Source organism: Myripristis murdjan, chromosome 19 (assembly GCF_902150065.1).
Source record: "Myripristis murdjan chromosome 19, fMyrMur1.1, whole genome shotgun sequence".
Classification (NCBI taxonomy): domain Eukaryota; kingdom Metazoa; phylum Chordata; class Actinopteri; order Holocentriformes; family Holocentridae; genus Myripristis; species Myripristis murdjan.
The window spans coordinates 20524570-20543282 of record NC_043998.1 but is presented as its reverse complement, the minus strand read 5'-3'; the positions used below and the strand labels follow the sequence as shown (position 1 = coordinate 20543282).

The window sequence follows — 18713 nt, the reverse complement described above, 5'->3', positions numbered from 1 at the left end:
GATTCAATGTAGAGCCTTGAGATCAAAGAACAGTGATTCTTCAGGGATGATATTTTCTTGTTGAGACTTGTGGGGTATTGGCTGGTTAACTGGAAACGCTGAAGGCTGAAACATGCAGGAAGAGAGGGAAGGGAATTCGTTGATGCATTGAGACATCCAGTGCCATTCCTGGGAATTGGCTGGAGTATCTATGAATTGATGAGAACAAAGCTGAGCTGTTCTCCTTCCTGGCAACTTGTGTTAGATCCCTTGCTACTGAGAAACAGGTGATCAGCACTCATCATGCTGCTTGCCTTTACTCGTTTTGACACTGAGTCATCATTTGGAGGCAGGGGCAAGAAGATGACATGGGATACATGGAAGAACTTCAGTGATGTGACTCGTGCCTTCTGTGCCATGGCTACCACACCAGACGCCGTAGATGACTGGATGGAGCCTCTTGAGTGATTTGTGGTATTGCTGAATGACCGCACTAGTAGGCAGGAATCACGGAGCTGTTCACCCAAAAAGGTAGAACGATTGATGGACTCCCCCCCAACACAAGCAGCACAACATGCAAAGAGGTCAGCCTACCAAGCTGGTCACTGCTGGGGACAGGCCATGGTTGCAGTCCCTGAACTTCCCTCACAGGTGACTGGGGGTGGAAGAGGAAGGACACAGAATGAATGAATGAATGAATGAATAATTTAATAATTTAATAATTTAACCCACAGGTGGATGGGAAGTTTACTGGACCACACTACCAGAAGCAAGCCTGGCATGTCGCGACCTCCTCCACTGTGGTTACAAAAAGGGGTGTTGTGGAAGATGCAAATGTGCCGAGGCAGCACTTCAGTGCACTGCCCTTTGCTACTGTGGTGGACTGTGTCATCATACGTAACTTTGTGTTGTCACACTTTTTTCCGCTTTGACTTTATTAAAAATGACTTTAGGCTAAATGGTATCCTGTCTCTGTACTGCTGTATAATTCCACTTTGGTCATTGCCATAACACATGCATTTCATGACATATCTGTCAACATCTTAGAAAACATTTACAGTATACTCTACCGAAATACATATTTTGATGGTTTTTATTATTATTTAATTAACTGAATGCCAGAAATATGTAGTTAGGTAGTTGCTAGCATGTTGTAAATAGTACCACTGTATTCCTCATCCTTGAAAAAGTAGGATTAGACACCAGGATCAAGATCCTAGGTGGTCTAGAACCTGAGTTGCAGGTAAAATCACAGCAGATGGCAGCCATTTTGAAAAATGGTTGCCACGGTTACCATAGGACAAATTTGCGATGGCCCTATAGCCAAAAATGATCCTTAGGGCATGCTCTAACAGTGTGTCAAATTTCATGCTTGTATCGTAAAGTGCACGATTCCATCAAAATATTGCGCGTAGCCGCTGGACTATATGGCTTATCTCTTTTGCAGCGTCCTTACAGCTTTTAGTTTCCCTCCACTACATGATGTAAAGATTTCACTGGCTGTTTTAAATGGTTTTCTGCACCCTAAACTCCCAAAGAGATCAATTTAAAGTTTTCCGCTGTTTGGAAGATACAATCTCTTTACTTGTCTGGCCAGATGATCAAGTTATAGGCTCTTCTTACCATCCTTACAGTGTGGTAGTCAGGACTGTGAGCTCCTGTCACCAGGCTAATCATCCTGCAACAGGACTGGAAACAGAAATAATTTATTCATGAGAGACCTTATTTGCATAGAAACTACACCAGGCTGTTTTCTGTTATTTACACTATGAAGTGACATGGCCAAGACCAGTGGCAGACCCAGGCTGTTTGAGGGACAGGGGCCAAAAAATAAAAAGGGCCCCTACTGCATGACAGGTGGTTCCACCAGCACACAAAAAGCTGTGATGCATTATGTATGATGAAACAGTCTTTGTCTGGAACAAATATTATCTGTATTATAATAACTGAATATCATTGTACTGTATATAATGTTGTGTTACAAAAGAACACAGCACTACCAGTAGCCCTCTTGCCTTGAATGGAATCGACCCACAGCAACATCACACAAACAACATATACTGTTCTTCTATTTAAAAGCATATTTCAGTATTTTGTTTGTTTTGTTTTTTAATTCCAGTCACAAAACCCAAATCTAAAAGTCTTTAAATGTTTAAGGCACTTTTTAATGAGCATTCTTGACTATATTACTGGTGCATATGCACCAGACTCCCAGTGATCATCTAACTGAGGCTGTGCAGGATGAGCCAGGACTTCCTTTCTGTGGCTCTGCAGCCTGACTGCTGCAGCCTCTGGCCACAGTTTCCAGCTGCTTTTCAGTCTGCTGCAGTTTTCTCTCTCTCTGCCTGGCACTCTGCAACCACAGGGGAGCTCGATACTAAAGCCACTCTTAAATGAGGTGAAAAAGCAATTCACACACTCTTTAACGTCCTATTAGGTTTTGTACAAATTAATCTAAAATAATTCCTTGGGGATTTTTACATTTTTACTTGATTTCCAAATTGAGGTTAGCATAGAATCACCTAAGCAAGGTACCTGTTCAGGTAGCTAGCTCCTTTACTCAGCACCCAGACTAAAATGTGACAGAGCTATCTATAAAAGCAGCTGCAGTGTACAGATATTTCAGACATTTGTCTGTGGTAACTGGTGAAAGCTGACATCTTGCAGACAGTGAGCTGTGTCCCACCCTGCAGCAGGATGCAGGCTTACAGGTGGGAGCCCCTCTGACATCCCACCTGGACAGGTGGAACGGATGGAAGTTTTAACAACTAACCTAAAGGCTGCTTTGAAAAAAAGATTATATCAGAGATTACATCAAAGTGCTGGCTAGATGTTAGCCTAACTTACTGGCCCTTTGTGAAAACACATACTAAACAGTTTGCAGTCCCAGCCTGACTCTGGGCAGGCTTGTCCTACAGGACAACCGGAATCAGAGACTGCAGAGCGCTGCAGCTCTTTTTTCCACTGGTATTTTTATCTGTCCATTCCTAAGGGCAACTCATGGTGTTTTCTCACTTGGAAATGCATCTCAGAGGGCACCTTGTGAGTTTGCCTTCATCAGGAAGGCACTTGGGGAACCTCACCTTTCCCCCATCGTGAGGACTCCAGTCCTGTAGCAGCACATCACATTTTCTCCACTGGAGGCTCATCCATGAAGAATCTTTACAACACTGCAGCAAGTTTTATCCACTGGAGGGCCACTTCTCCATTAGAGGAACACCTCATTTATTATAATGCATTTCTATTATTCATTTATTGCATGACGGGGCACCTAGAGGGCATTCAATCCTTTTTGCCTGTGTGAAGGGCAGATCGGTGTGCTTCCTCTCAGTTTTGGCACTCTGGAGGGCACTTTAGCTGTGCTTTTTCAAACATGGTTGGGGATGAGGTTGCCAGGTAGCTATGATACCTATGATATGTTGAAATGTCAGCATTTTTGAAACAAAAATACATCACACACACAACATTTAAACCTGCGCCAACATTAGCGTGTTAGCTCATTAGCTACTTTAGTGACTCTCGTTTTGTTCATTGTCTTTGTTGGCCACCAAAACTACTTGATTAATGTTAGGAAAAAGTCGTGTTTAAGGTTTTAATATGTTAGCTTTACTGTTTGCTCTCGCTGTCTCACACACCACTACCACCACAGCCACACAATCACTTTTGCCTTTACTTTGGCTCTTAATAAACCATTTAAATTGTTTATTTGTTTGTTTGTTTCTGTGCTTATTTCTGTGTTCATTATTTATTTATTTTAAGTGGAAATACAGTTTCTGGCCAGGCTCAGGCCCAAACCTGAGGCTGTGGTTTGGGCTTAGTCGAGTTTGGACAGATTTTTTCTTATGTTTTCATCAGACATATGTTAAGATGAAATTATTATGAATTCTTGAAAGAATGTGGAACAGCGAGTTCTTACTCTCCCGAGCGTTGTACAGCATGTATTTATTGTGTTTATCATATAAGTTTCCTTATCTGCCCCCCTTGCACATGCACACATCTAAAAAGCCAAAAACTTAAAAACTGACATAAGCACCCAGTGATTGGGTTTCTCCATTAGAGTTCTAGCTGTTTACAGGGCAAAGTCAGGGGATGGTGAGGATTATTGGGGGAGTGCATGTATTTGGTGTTTGAGGTAATAAAAAGTAACACAAATACCAGATTTCCTGCCATAACCCAGCTACTCACAATAATCTGATGTCTTGTAAATGTAGTGACTGAGACATTTTAACTGCAATGACTGTTTACTGCCTGCTGCAGTCTGAACAGCAGTTTAATACTTTTCATCTGCAATAAATCATTTATCTTACATCAAATACAAGAAACATGTAATGCAGGAAGAAACAAGATGCACCTTTTTTGCATTCATACATTTCAGTTTGTCTTATTGAGCTGATGAATTCAAAACGATGTATTTGGTTAATAACTGAGATTGACTGTGAAGAGCACTGAACTGAGTTAAAAGTTCAGTTTGATGAGTCGGCATTCAATTTCAAGTAGTGCTTTACCAATTCAGTTTTTTTTAATTCATTCATTCAACAGATGAGTATAATCATGACAAACTGAGATGTATGAAAGTGAAGTGAAGCTGCTGGCAAAGCAGCCCGAGCCCTGCACATTTAAATATCATCGCTCAGTTCCTTTTCAACGTTCTTCTTCCTTCTGAAGATGTTGGGGCTGAAGCAGCCTTTCCATCCTTTGCTAAGCTGCTCCCAGGCTTTGGACGGACAGAGTGGTGATGGTGGTGGTCACCTCTGCCTTCTCCTTTGCAGCAGATCACACATTCTGACAGAGAGAGCTGATCTCTGCCTCCTTCTCTGCCAAGTTTTTTCTGCCTACTTCAGTTTGTCCTGCAGCTTCTCTTTCTTCCCTCCAGGACTCTCACTCCTCTGACATCTGAGCCTCCAGCTGCAGCTTCTGCTCAGCTCAGTGCTTCTGCTGCTGCCTCAGACACGGTGGATTCAGTGAGGCAGCTGAGAACCTTGTTGTTGTCCTGGCCGGTCTCCTCCGCCTGCCTCAGCGTTTTCTGGAAGTCCTCCTGCTGAGAGGTGGACTGGGCCTGCAGAGCCGTGATGGTGGAGGACATCTTCTGGATCTCCGTGGTCAGAGAGTAGATGGTGCTGTTCCTCTCTCTGAGCTCTTTGTCCAGCTCCTCCTCATCCCGCAGGGCCTCTTCAGCTCGCTCTCTCTCCTCTTCGACACACTGGTGAAGCAGGTTGATCTCAGTGGTCTTCTCATTGAAGATGCTGGTTCCCCAGTCCACTTCCTTCTTCATCTTCTCCTCCAGGTCTTCTCGCTCCCTTCTCCGTCTCTCCTCATCTTTTCTGGAGTCCTTTTGTCTGCTCTCCGTCTCGCTCAGGGCTCTGCGGAGGACCTGCAGCTTTTTGTCTTTTTCTTTGAGCTGCGAGGACCACCAGGTTTCATCTTTCCTCCTCCTCTCCTCCACATCTCTGAGTCTGTACCTCAGACACACACGCACATGGACAGAGTAGCTACCCCTTTTTATTAGGAGAAGGAGAAGGAGAAGAGAAGGGAAAGTACAGAGGCACTGCCTGCATACCTCCCATTTCCAGTGCTTGGACTTTTGCCTACTGAGAGAAGGGAAATCTCCCCTGTTTGTTTTTCAAAGGTTTGGCATCACTGCAACCATGAGAGGTCCCTGGTCATTAGGCAGATGGATGCAGATCTTGTATGCAAGATCAGGTGCAGACACACACACACACACACACACACACAAACACAATATCCCCTCCAGACTACCGCCTGGTGAAGATCATGACAATGTTTATTTGCGCAGCACTGTGATAGGAGAGTAAAAAAAAAACAAACAAAAAAACATGAAACGTCATAAAACATTTGATTTGTTTGTTTTATTTTTTTTTTCCATCATCTTTTTGAGTTGTGGAATAACTTTTGTTTTACTAATGCTCTTACTTTTACAACAGCTGTATCATATAATATTATATGATATAATATATCACATCAGAAGAATATATGAAGATTGGACTAGAAGGTAAAGACAATAAATTAGGTTAAAACAGTAGAAAAGACCTCACATAATTTCATAATATGTAACATAACAACAAGAGGTGTGCTCCTACTGTATGACCTGTTTCTAATAATTCATCACACTGAGCACCTTGTCAGTCAGCAGTCAGAAATTTAGGCTGTAGGTACAAATGGGTTTAGCAGTTCCTGTGGCAAATGATATTAGGTACAAGGACTTGGCTATAACCCTGAATAGTGAATAGTGAATTAGTCCGGTGGTTACTAGAGGCGTGCCCAAACTGCCCCCCCCACCCCCACCCCCTCTTCCTCGTTTTTCCCCAGAGTTGAATTTGTGAAACCTCGTGCATAACTACTCTGCTCCCTAGCAGCTGGCATTTGCAGGGCCCCTCCGGTGTGATTCCCACATTAGAACTCCTCGATCATGTTCTTCAGGTTCATTTGCGCGGTGGTGACCAGGTCTTTCTTTATCTTAATCTCTCTCATAGGGGTATGGGGAGTGGTGCTGGTAAAGAAAAATGGACTTTACTGGTTTCTCACCATTCTCTACTTGCCTCTGGTGGCTGAAATGATCCTGACCCTGAAGAGAAGGCAGGGGAAGGATTACAAGTGGTAAGACCCTTTCAAATTGATTATACCAGCTTAGGAAATGTATGATTAAGTGGCTGCAAAAAGCTAATTGTTCCTGAAGAGGGTAATTGTCATCTGACTGTATGGTATATCTGTGAGAAGCAGGAAATTATGCTTTGTTTATAAGAGTTGTTTCTACACTGTAGTCCACTTGTAGTGGAAATAAAATGGATTTTGTGAGAGAGAGAGAGAGAGAGAGAGAGAGAGAGAGAGAGAGAGTGAGAGTGAGAATGTCACCACACTGATGCATTTTGCCTGGTGTTGTCCTCCAGGTTTTCTCCTGCCATCTTCTTCTTCCTCATCAGCATCATCCCGTCACTGTGGATCCTAGAGCTTCACCACCAGGAGAACAAATCCACTGACTCACGGGTATCATTCATTCATTCATTCATTCATTCATTCTGTTCTGTTCTGTTCTGTGAAGTTAAACGAGGGGTACATATTGCATGACTGTCCATTCATTGAAACGCTTCAGTCTTAAGATTTCTGTTGGTTTCTATCCCTTTCTTTCTCTTCAGTGTGATAAAATCGACTCGCGTCTGTTCAATATATTGAGGAATTCAACCAATGGCACCGAGGCCCTCAAGGTAGGCTCAGGGATAAAAAATACCCTAAATGTGTTTCAAATGAGATTTGAATTTAATGCACTCTTTTTTCGTCTTTTTTTTACGACCTGTTATACTGTCTACTGTTCAGTGTACAAAACCCTCCAATTTAATATCCATCATAAAATATCGTCAGTGTTTTTCAAATTGGAATTGAGTTTAATGCAGTGCAGTTATTTAACTAATTCAAAAAGCCTGATGGCATCAATCACTTGATGAAACAGTTCTGAGGAAAATCCTTCTCCTGTAATTGACTGATATTTTGAAATATGTGAAACTAGTGCCAGATATGTTGTTTTTCAGATGTGTTGTTTTTTTTTCCCCCGGCATCCTCTCAGCTTTTACGTGTTCCAGCTCGTCTTTGGATGCTGTATCTTAAATTACTGCCCGCATTATTCTTCCTGGCATCGTCCCAGCTTTTACCTGCTCTATCATGTCTTAAGATGTTCTATCTTAAAGCATGGCACACATTAAGATAGGGCAGCAGTAGCCTATAGTTAAAAGACAGAGGCTGGTAACTTGAAGTTGGTCAGTTTGAAGCCCCATATATATATATATATATATATATATATATATATATATGTTCCTGAATGATGAATTTCAGGTGATATTTCTTTTTCCAAAATGTATATAAGGCTTAGGTAAAGTTCTTCATTTTTTTGCTGACATCCAGTGTGGGCTATTTTTTACACTTGAGCTTTTCCATGGCCTCTCTTGTCTAGACAGTGGAGCTCTTTTCCTGCAATGTGTTTGGTAATGCTGGTTCACCTCAAAGGGCCTGTTGTAAGACTGCGGGTGTTTTTCCCCTTATAACCAAAGCATATTCACAGAGTTGGCTGCTTTTTAATGAAACGGTCCACCCTCAATAAAAACAATTACAAGCTGAGAATACAAAGTCTTTTTGTTTTAACAGGCGTACACTTCTTGGAAACGTGTTTAATATAATTTGAGAATGTTTCTCCCCCATATTCAGGTTTGTTGACGTGTATTCAGAAAGCACTCACATCATAGATACAGAATTTATGAGAAAACCATCCTGACCCGTAGTTTTAACCATCATCACCTATAACTTTTTTAAGGGTGTTTTTGATGAGTGCATCTATTTTATCATCTAACAAACTCCTGTTTACTTGAAATTTATCATTAAATTTAAAAAAATATATTTTTTATTTGCATTAAAAAAAAAAAAAGTAACATAAGACAGAACATAAGAAACAGAGAAATGAAAAAATGTATTAAATGAGATAACTGATTACATGATTATCAGTTCATATCAGTTCAAAGTAATGAATTTACGGATAAAGGATACATTAAACCAATATAGGAACAATAGCCGGGTAGAATACATACACACATACATATATACTTGCATACACATACATACGTACATGCACACATGTGGCATACATACATATTCACACACATAGGGGTCATGCAGGAGAAATATTGTGTGTTGTATCCCTCACCCATTTTCCCATCCTTCTTCCAAGATATGAACTTGATTTCTACTATCCATGTTTTTTTTTTTTCCATTCCACATATTTCATTTACAAGATCCTTACCATTTGGAGTTAATTGTGTTAGAATATTGCAACCAGTCCCTTGTAATTTGTTTAATTATTATTACCCTTATGAGAATCTTCTTTAAAATAAAAAAAAAAAAAAAAAAAAAACAGATCAAGTCTCATTTTGACCGGCTATACCTTAAAAACTGTCACAACTGTAATGGACTGATTTCTCAACTCCACCGTCCTCCAGCTCCTCCAGAGCATCGCCAGCCCGCTGTCCTCGGTGTGCGCCAATGACTGGATCCTGGCCCTGCACCAGATCCTGCTGATCCTGCTGATCCTGGGCAAGTGGGTGCTGCCAGCTGGTGAGGGGCTGACCAGAGACCAGCTCTCCCAGTTACTGCTCATATTTGTGGGCACCGCCGCCGACATACTGGAGTTCACCTCTGAAACCCTGTCCGACGTGAAGTGAGTGGGAGTTTGTTTTCTGAACGCTTGTATGATGTCAGTTGAGTAGAGGAGGAAAGAATGGATGGATGGATGAAAGGGATGGAGCTCACCTCCAAAGCGAGCCACTGCTGGGAGAAAAAAAAAATATGGAGCCAGGGGAGACTAATACTCTAAGAAAAAACTCAGAAATTCCAAGAGTAAGGTTGTAAATTTACAAGAAAAAAACTCAGATATTCTCTGAGATTAAAGTAGTAGATTTACAAAAAATTTCTTCTACTCAGGGATTTAATAAGAAGGAAATCCTGGCGATTGTAGCCCCGAGTCACAATCTTTCCTCAGCATCTGGACTTTGAGGAGACGTTGCTGTGACTTTGGCCGATTCAGAAGAAAACAATCTTGTGATTCTGGGCTCAAATCAGCAGGATTTCCTTCTTACTAAATCCCATTGCAAAGTAGAATTTGATGAGGTCGTCAGCTGCAGGCCTGAGACACGGCAAGAGTTTTTTTCTTGCAAATTTGTGATTTTATAATCTCAGAATTTTAGTTTTTTTCCTCATAAATTTGTCAATTTTTCTCATAAATTTTCCACTTTAATCTTAGGTTTTTTTCTTGGAGTATTACCCTGGCCCCTGACTCTGTCATTTTTTTTTCTCCCTATAGTGGCGCTAATATGTCATTGTTGAGGAAAAGAGAGGAGGAAAGACGAGCACTGAGGGAAAAGTAATGGATGCAAGTCAATTTATTCATAGAGCACATTTTAAGACAACAGCTGTTGACTGTACAGTGAGGTGAAAAATTGCAAGATAAAAGGATAATAATTAAAAGATAGAGATAGAAAGGAAAGTTAGGATAAATTAAATTTAGCATTTGTTAAAATGTTACATTCAAAGACTGAGGGACATGTGTTTTATGTTTCCCTTTCCATGTGTGTGTGTGTGTGTGACAGGGATAACAGTCCCATCATGGTGTACATCATCCTGGGAGTGTGGACTTGGAGCATGCTGCAGTTTCCACTGCATCTGTCAGGTACAATAAGCTGGGCTGAATCACTACCATGTTGCATTGCTCTGTGTACAGAGGAGTAAAATGGACAATATTTTTTTAGACAAATATTCTGAAGCTAAAATCGACTGTTTGGTTCACTAAGATTTAAATAAAATAACATCAATTAAAATGTGGCAGAATGCAAGTTTAAAATACCGGCACATACTCCGCAATTCTGTCTCCCACAAATTACGTCACCATACAATAAACTGCAATCTTGATTACATTTATGGAGAAACGTATTTTGTCATGGATTACATTTGTTTCTGGTATATCTAAAATACATTTGTATCAGCATATCTTGTATATCATGTTGAGCAGCATTTTAGTCAGTTTTGTTACTGTAGCCACTAAAACCCCTTAGGTAAGGCTAGGAAAAGGTTTGTGCATAAAAACCACTCGGTTGAGGTTAGGGAAAGGTGTGGTTTAGGCATAAAAACCACTTGGTTATGGTAAAATAACATTTGCAACAAACGCACACCACTACTACTTGGTTGCTTGGGTGAAAGTTGGTGGTTTGACTCATTCGCCCCCCCACCTACCTCCTAGTTCAGCCTTAAAACTAAGGGATTACAAACATTCTTGTTACATTACAAACAAACATAATCCATGACAAAAATACGTCCCCCTCGAAATGTAACTGAGAATGCAGTTTAGTTGTATGAGAACATTTTTAGGAGACAGGGCCCACTTTGCGACCCTAATCTCCTCCTTCCTCTTTTTTTTTCCAACAGTTATGGGTGCTTCCTCGGACGAGCTCTCGGACGCCAGCGCCTCTCTCTTCTCTCGCCTCAGGACTGATATCTGGAGCACGGTGGAGGCCTTGTTCATCCAGGACGGGCCTTTCCTGGTGGTCCGCCTCACCGTCATGATCTACTTCGGCGTGGTCCACCAGATGCTGATCTTCTTCGCCATCAAAAACTTCCTAGTTGTCATTCTCAACATCTACCGGCTCTTTGTCCTCATCCGTGATCACAAGGCCTCCTGAGTTTAGTTGTACAACAGATTAACAATGAATGATGGTGACAAATGGATTTCATTCTTCAGGGCTCACAAACTTTGAAATTTTCATTTATTTGCACAGATTGTCTTCCTCTAAACTTGATTACACATGTTAAGGATGGGGCAGAGGGCAGTAAGAGGTTGATAGGAAAAAAGGCATGCAAACTATAACATTTGCATTTTTGGAAATGTCCATAGTGCTCGACAGTGAGGGAGCGGGTGGGGGTGCGGAGTTTTGCTTGAAGACAAAGGACACAGCAGGCCTTGTGTAAACAGTGCATACACATAAAAAACCTGTGTATGACTGTTTCCACACTTTGGATGTATACATAGTTAACTTGACATGAGAATGTGAGAATGTGTGGTCCTGCATGCAAACTTTATATCAGTGGTATTCAACGCTGGGCTGGGTTCTTGAGGGGCTTCCAGGGATCCTCAGCCAAATGTTTGATTAGTAGTGTGGAGTAGTAATAGTTTTGATTTTGAAAATATTTTGTTCGCTAGAATTTATGATGCAGAAAATGTGTGATGGATAATTTCAACACTTTCTTCTTTCAGGTTCAATCTCACCAGGATTTGTCAGTAATAAAGAAATTTAACCCTTTGAAACATGAGCAAATTCATTTGATTTCTTTCTAAGACAAAAGGACAAAAACAGGGGAAAGAGACTGGGTGGGTGGGTGTTTGTTAACTAGAAAAAAGGCAAAAAAAAAAGAAAAAAGATCATTATCATGCTAGATCATTAGTTAAATTATTGAAGAAAAATTTAATGTGTTAATTCAAAAAAAGACCAGAAAATTAGCACAAAAAACAACTTGAGAATTAGCACAAAATATTTTCAAAAATTACACTAATGACATGAACAATAATCAAAATGATTCATTTAAAGGTCAGATCAGTGAGGTTGGATCAGCTATCTTTTATTTTATTATTGAACATAAACCAAAAATATCTCTCGATATAAAGGTCCCTATAGGGCACAATCACTTAAGCTGGGGGTCTGCAGCTTACTGAAAGTCAGGCCGGGGGTCCAGCACATCAAAGTTTGAAAACCCTGGTTTAGATGTCACATTTCTGCTTTTTTGCAAGTTGCAAACAGCAAATCAGGGACAGCAAACCACCTTCCCAAATAAAATTAGCTTGTTCACTTCACATTAGTTTAAATGAACCGTTTTAATAATAATACAGTGGTTTTAAAATTTTTCTCTAAAATGTATCTCTAATACTTTGAATGAGTCACAAGGATTTGACCGTGGGAACTGCAGCTTCCTGATCCTTCCTGATATCCTCTCTAGACAGTGATAACAAACAAGTTACACTGCTCCTTCTCCTCAGAAATGTAATTTCCTGAGAAAGCTGGATCTGCTCAGACACAGACCGCTCTGATTCTGCTTTACTGAAATGTTGCCACAGTATTTCGCAGGCCTAAAGGCATTACAGGATAGTAAAACCCCCATGGCATTAATTTCCTTGGCTCTTGCTGTCAATGGCAGGTGCCAATAACATCCCACCTGATCAGTGCAGTGCTCCATACGAGAAATTAGCAGCCAGTAAGGACATTGTTTAACCGGTTGAGCATCCCACACATCCATATCACGCACTATCAGGTGGGTGTGTGGAGGTATGTCTGAGAAGAGACACATGAGAACTGAGCAGCTGTACCAGATCTACCCACTGAGTGTCTGACAGGCGCCCCAACAGGTGGCTCAGGTACTCTGCACTGTTGAGTCTCCAGGTCAGAATTGGCTCAGCTGGAGCTTCAAAAATCTCTGAAGGCAGAGCTCCAACTCTGGAGTAGTCTGGCTTAAATGACAAGGAATGCGGTAGGTAGGCAGACTCAGCAGACATCATGAGTTCCCAGAGGTGAAAATTTATTTACAGTACTCTCCATTTTACATGTAAGTACAGGCAAAATGACAAAAGTACAAGGAAAATAACATGGCAAATCAATCAAAAGGCCCATGTTTGTGGCAGCACAGCCTCACCTCTCTCCTCCTTTATAGGGCGATCAATTCACACCTCACCACCGTTCAGCAAGTACCATCCCATAAAGGTGACTGCACAGTAACTTTACTACAAAGAAAGCAAAATGACATTTTTAAATCCACATACTTCACATAACTAAATTGCTATGTGTAAGGTTAAGTAATCTTGATATCAATATATACTGCTTCAAGCAAACAGATGAGGCATTGCAACATAAAGAAAAAAAAACTTCACTGGGTTTGGTCCAGTGACATCAGCCATGACATGACCAACACCATAAAAATCAGGAAGTGCTGGTCGGCCCCCTCCCAAACACTTGTCCTGAGTCTAGCTCTGAACAAAGGAACAAACAATACTGAGTATGAACAAGGGACAAAACAATTACAGGATGTTCAAACTTGCAGAATAATAAAGGTAACAGAATCTAATTTATAGCTGTGTGTTTGCTTTACTCCAACACTTTGATGTAAAATATACATAATGTACAACCTGTACAAAATGCTATCACAAACAAACCCGGGATAGTGAGTGAGGCAGTGTTACACTAGCAATGGTAAATTGTAGCAAAAAGAACACTAGAAAATAATATGGTGTAATGAGTTTAATATGTCACAGACAAGTGGTGAGAGTTCTTCCTTCTGTCTGATGTGTAAACTCAACAGTCCCTGTCTGACATATGGCTTTTTAATATGTAGGGCCCACTACAGTTTGCCTGGAATGGTGAACCTATCATAGGCGACAAAGCCAAAAATTGATCTCGTAGCTCAAATAGACAGCTTTGTGAGCTTCATTTTTTTCCTGTGTACAGCTAAGGTTTTTGTGAGCAGTGGCACAGATAGCAAGATTCAGCCTCCAGTGAATAATCACAAGTACAATAAGGACTCAATGTCTGAAAACACTCAAGGGTTCTCTGAGACACTTGATGTTTAACCTTTAGTTGTTTTATCACTGGGTAACCAAAGGTAGTTAAAAAGGAAGTCAGTGCTTTCAGTACTGGCTTGGTTTAAAGGGGAATGCAGCAGGATAGTGAATACTCTCACTTATCTCTGTCAACAAGTAATTATTCCCAGCCTTACACTTTGGAAGTGGACCCACACAGTCAATTAGCAGATCTTCAAATGGCTTCTCCACCACTGGAATTGGGTACAGTGGAGCTGGCTTAAAAAAAGTTTTCTTCACGGCAAGTTGACCCACTACTGCATCATGTGATGCGCTGAACAAAAAGTCCCTAAATTTTGAGGGCACCACAACCTGAACAATACTGTCCAAATGCACACAGTCTACTAACTGAGCTCACCTCCTCAAAAGCAAGTCATCATCAAGAATATAAGAAAACAGAAAAAAAAAACAAAAAAACTTTAGGGTGTTGTTTGGCACACTCATCTGGTTCCTCGGCTTCCTGTAGGGGTGAACCCACACAACAGCGGTGGACTATCTTTCCACACCTTCACCCCAGCCAAACTGTTCCCCAGAATAATGTCTACCACTTGAAACGTCTACACCTGGGGATGGACACCTATCTCAACCTCTTCTCATACCAGATCACAGTGCAGATGAAAACTATGCAAGAAAACCCCACAAAGGAACCAACCCACTGCCAAGAACAGGAGATTTTCCACCAGTAGCAGTTGGAAAAGGTAAAATTCCCTCCACAGTGAAACTCTCACCTGTCCCGGTGTCTTGTAAAATCTTTACCGGTACCTTGACCTTTCCATCCAAAGACACAAACAGGGTGGGAATTATGGCCGTAGTGCCCTGAAAATAATTGTACCTCTCACAGCCAATGTGCCCCAAGCAGTCAATCTCTCAAGGTATCATGGATGCAAGAAAATCCCGAGGGGGAAAAAAGCAAATCCCAACCCAAAATGAATTGACTTCGTGCTCATGTTGGTGGCTTTGAAGCAGTGTTGTAGTCTAGTTTATTCTAGTGGGTATACTCTGATTTTTCCCCTCCCAGCATCGTACACATCTGTCCGGCAGCAGCTGCTCCAAAACGGCTCCACACAAGAACCACCAAGCTCAGTAATGCATAAAGTATGCATCCATATAATTGAGAGAAAGACTGGTTATGTATTATCTAAATGTAAATGTACTGTAAGCAACACAAGATGTGTAACAGTCATTAACAGCTGGACTTTAATTAACCATTGAACAGCCAGTGACAAGACAAATAAGTTAAAATAAAGAATGAATGAATGAATGAATAAATAATACACAAATAAAGTTTCAGCAATCAAGTGCAAAAAATGGTGCAAACACACAAATAAAATTCTCTGAAGCTTGAAAAGGCACTAAAGTAATGGCTGACTCTCAACCAGCTTTGTATCATTACATCATTAGTATCAGAAAAATGTAAACAGTCATGCACAAATTACATCAATGGTCCAAACCTCAACTCAACTTTCAATAACTTTTTAAGAAATGATTTCAAAACTGTTTGCGTTCCTTTAACATCATTATATGTGCCCCTCTTCTTCTTCTAAGCCATACACCTTTTTTCCCACCATACAACTTCACCGCTTCCTTAGTCGTTTACGTAGGGTTCACGTCACGCCTGACAGAAGCCCCTATGGTCAAAAAGACAAAAAAAAAACACAGAGAAGGCAATTTATGAACAGGAAAGTGAACATTATGTCAAAAAAAAAAACAAAACATACTGATACGTATCTTTGCGCATTTTTACGTGGTTATACGGAAATTCGGGACCTTTTCTAGTGGGTATACGGCGTATACCTGCGTATCACGTAGACTACACCACGGCTTTGAAGCAACGCAGGCTGTGTCCGAAATCACTCCCTAACCACTATATAGTGCACTATATAGTGGTTATGCCATTTTGTAGGGGTGTCCGAATGTTTAGTGATTATTAATGTTCACTATATGGTACACTGGATATATCCCACAATCCACCGTGAAATGTAGTGGACATCCGATGGTCACTAACCAGGCAATATATCCCATCATGCATTGCGGAACGGCGCCGAACAACGAGCGAAGTCGTGTACGAAACGGTCCGCTATTGAGTTCACTATATAATTCACTACATTGAATTCCCTATATAGTGAGTAGGGAGGAGAGAGTGAGTGATTTCGGACACAGCCAATGTTTTGCATGCATGCTCAACCATTACAAACCAACGTTTTCGAGTTCATGTCAGTTCCACTGTCCTCGTTTCGCTTCAGACCACAGCGTGCTAGTTGGATAGTTGGTGTTGGACTCTACTCTCAGTCTACCAGCAATCTTTCATCTATGTGTGAGCTGAGTCCTGCGTGTTCTTTAATGAAGTAATAGGAGAAGATATTCGGTCTCAAAATATCAGTTTTATTTAGCAGTAGATGAATAAAGCATACAGAGCTCTGGGTCTCGATCTTCCTATCCCTGACCAACAACAAAGTGTGTGTCAATTCACGAAGTCTGACTCACTATCTTCCCCTGACCCAGTCTGATATACTAAACAGAATATTGCATAAACATGAGTGTGTTCTTCTCCAGGATTGGTCCGTTCATCTGATCTCTTCCTTGATGCGCTTGCATCCTTGTGGCTCCACACCTGCAGCTGTTAGACTTCAGTTGTCATTCGCCTACTATGGCTCCCATTCTCTGAAACCACAGAGCACAGCACAGCACACAAACCACACACACACACATCCTGTCTCTATACCCCACAAGGGTCTCTTTTACCTAATATGGGGTAAACCAGGTTTTCTAAGAACATCCCTAAAAGGTCTTCTCCTAGGAACGTCACTTTCCTGTTCCTCTCAGGTATGTCTATTATGTAGTTATTTTTGCACATCTCTGTTTGTTGCATATCTTCAGTACTTTTCCACTGTCTCTACAATATCCTGTTATGCACAGTGCTCTCACAGCAAACTTTATTACTTAAGCATAGCCTTCATATGGATTAATAAATGCATCACTTCTGATTATTGTATTTTACTCATTATTGCGAAGCATCAAACCATTGCATATATCCACATTGGCAAAATAAGCCTGACCAAATCAAAGACTTCTGTTAATAACACATAGACGTGTGTCATTTTGACAGCTCTGCTAGGTAATCTGCTTCATTAGTTCCTCGTTAGGTTACGGACGTTCGGAACCAGACCGCTGCCTAATGCCTACGGCTAGCTAGCACTAGCTAATGTAGCTAACGTAGCTGTCGGTAGCAAGGTAGCTAACGTTACGCTGGCTACTCTTCGTTGTCTCAATATCAATATATATCTTTATTTGTCCCCAATGGGGCAATTACTTCCGCAACAAAGGGAGCACACACAACAAAAATTACAAACACGCATGACATAGGGAAAATAAATAAATAAAATAAAATAAAATAAAATAAAATAAAATAATAATAAATAAATGGTCACTTGAATTTGAGAGATCATCATTACAAATTTGGGAGACTATTCCTTTTCCTCCTGGCATTTAAAAGAGAAACCGCGGAGGGTACAAAGGAGTGCTTATATCAAACAAAGGAGTGCTTATATCTTATAAGCACTCCTTTGCTTATATATATATATGTCTCTTGGTTCATAGTTCAAGAGAAGCTCGCTAACTGTTGCCTTCTTATTCCAGATTAAAAAAAAAAAAAGAGTACAGCAACTTAAGGAAAAAGGCTTGCTAAATTCGACAGCTAAATGCCTAAAACTGGACGATTTATTCAAACGGTGGGTTAACGTTATCTAGCCAGGTAACATGTCCACGGCTCAAAGTTAGCTGCATTAGCTACGGTTCCCAACTCAAGTTGAATAACGTTACATTTTTCTCATCCATTTTCAGCTAACCTTTATACAAGCAACCTTATATGTGGGAACATAAACTTAGGAATATGGTATATTTTACATATTCTAGGTTGTAGATGCCCTAGCTAAATTCCCTCTCAGTGTGTGTAACGTTATCGTAGGCGGAAATCCCAGGGGGGACAAGACTGATATTTTGAGTTTGTCTCTAAATAGATATGTTTTTGTTTGTTTGTTTGTTTGTTTGTTTGTTTAATTTAAAGTAGGTTATTTGTACTTTGAGTTTGATGTTGTATAAGTCCACAGTTACACTTTATAATTTAAATGTATAAGGGCAGTGCATTTGAAGTTGCATTATTTTGTGGCGTTTTATTTTGCTGTCTTTCTGTGAGTGACATATCTATCTATTTGTCTGTCTGTCTGTCTGTGTCTGTCTAACTAATCTTATCTAACTTAATCTTTTCTATATAGGTGATGTGCTGGGAGAGGTACAAGGAGAGAGACCAGGAGAGATGGGTGATGCACAGGGAGAGACACAAGGGGAGGCAGGAACCCAGGCAGGCCAGCTGATAATCCTGGCTGTGACAGTGTCACCAACACCAAGACCCCCATCCAAAACCAGGACGGCAACAACGCATACTGTGGACTCTTGGGGATACGATTGGCTTCCTTATGACGACAACAGCGGTATAGTCACCAAAGTCTGATGTAAAATATGTAGGAGGTACTATAAGGGAACTGGGGCTCAGGAGAATGGTACTGTGAAA

At 40.9% G+C, this 18713-nt stretch overlaps 1 protein-coding gene across 1 annotated transcript; it reads left to right on the top strand.

Annotated features, from left to right (window-relative positions):
* The first annotated feature begins 6400 nt into the window (after positions 1 to 6400).
* LOC115378033 (transmembrane protein 26-like) lies at positions 6401 to 11784 on the top strand. The gene is made up of 6 exons (XM_030078148.1): positions 6401 to 6594; positions 6885 to 6981; positions 7131 to 7199; positions 8976 to 9193; positions 10122 to 10201; positions 10954 to 11784. The coding sequence occupies exons 1-6, from the start codon at positions 6407 to 6409 to the stop codon at positions 11205 to 11207; spliced, it is 906 nt and encodes a 301-aa protein (XP_029934008.1). The 5' UTR covers positions 6401 to 6406; the 3' UTR covers positions 11208 to 11784.
* Positions 11785 to 18713: the final 6929 nt, after the last annotated feature.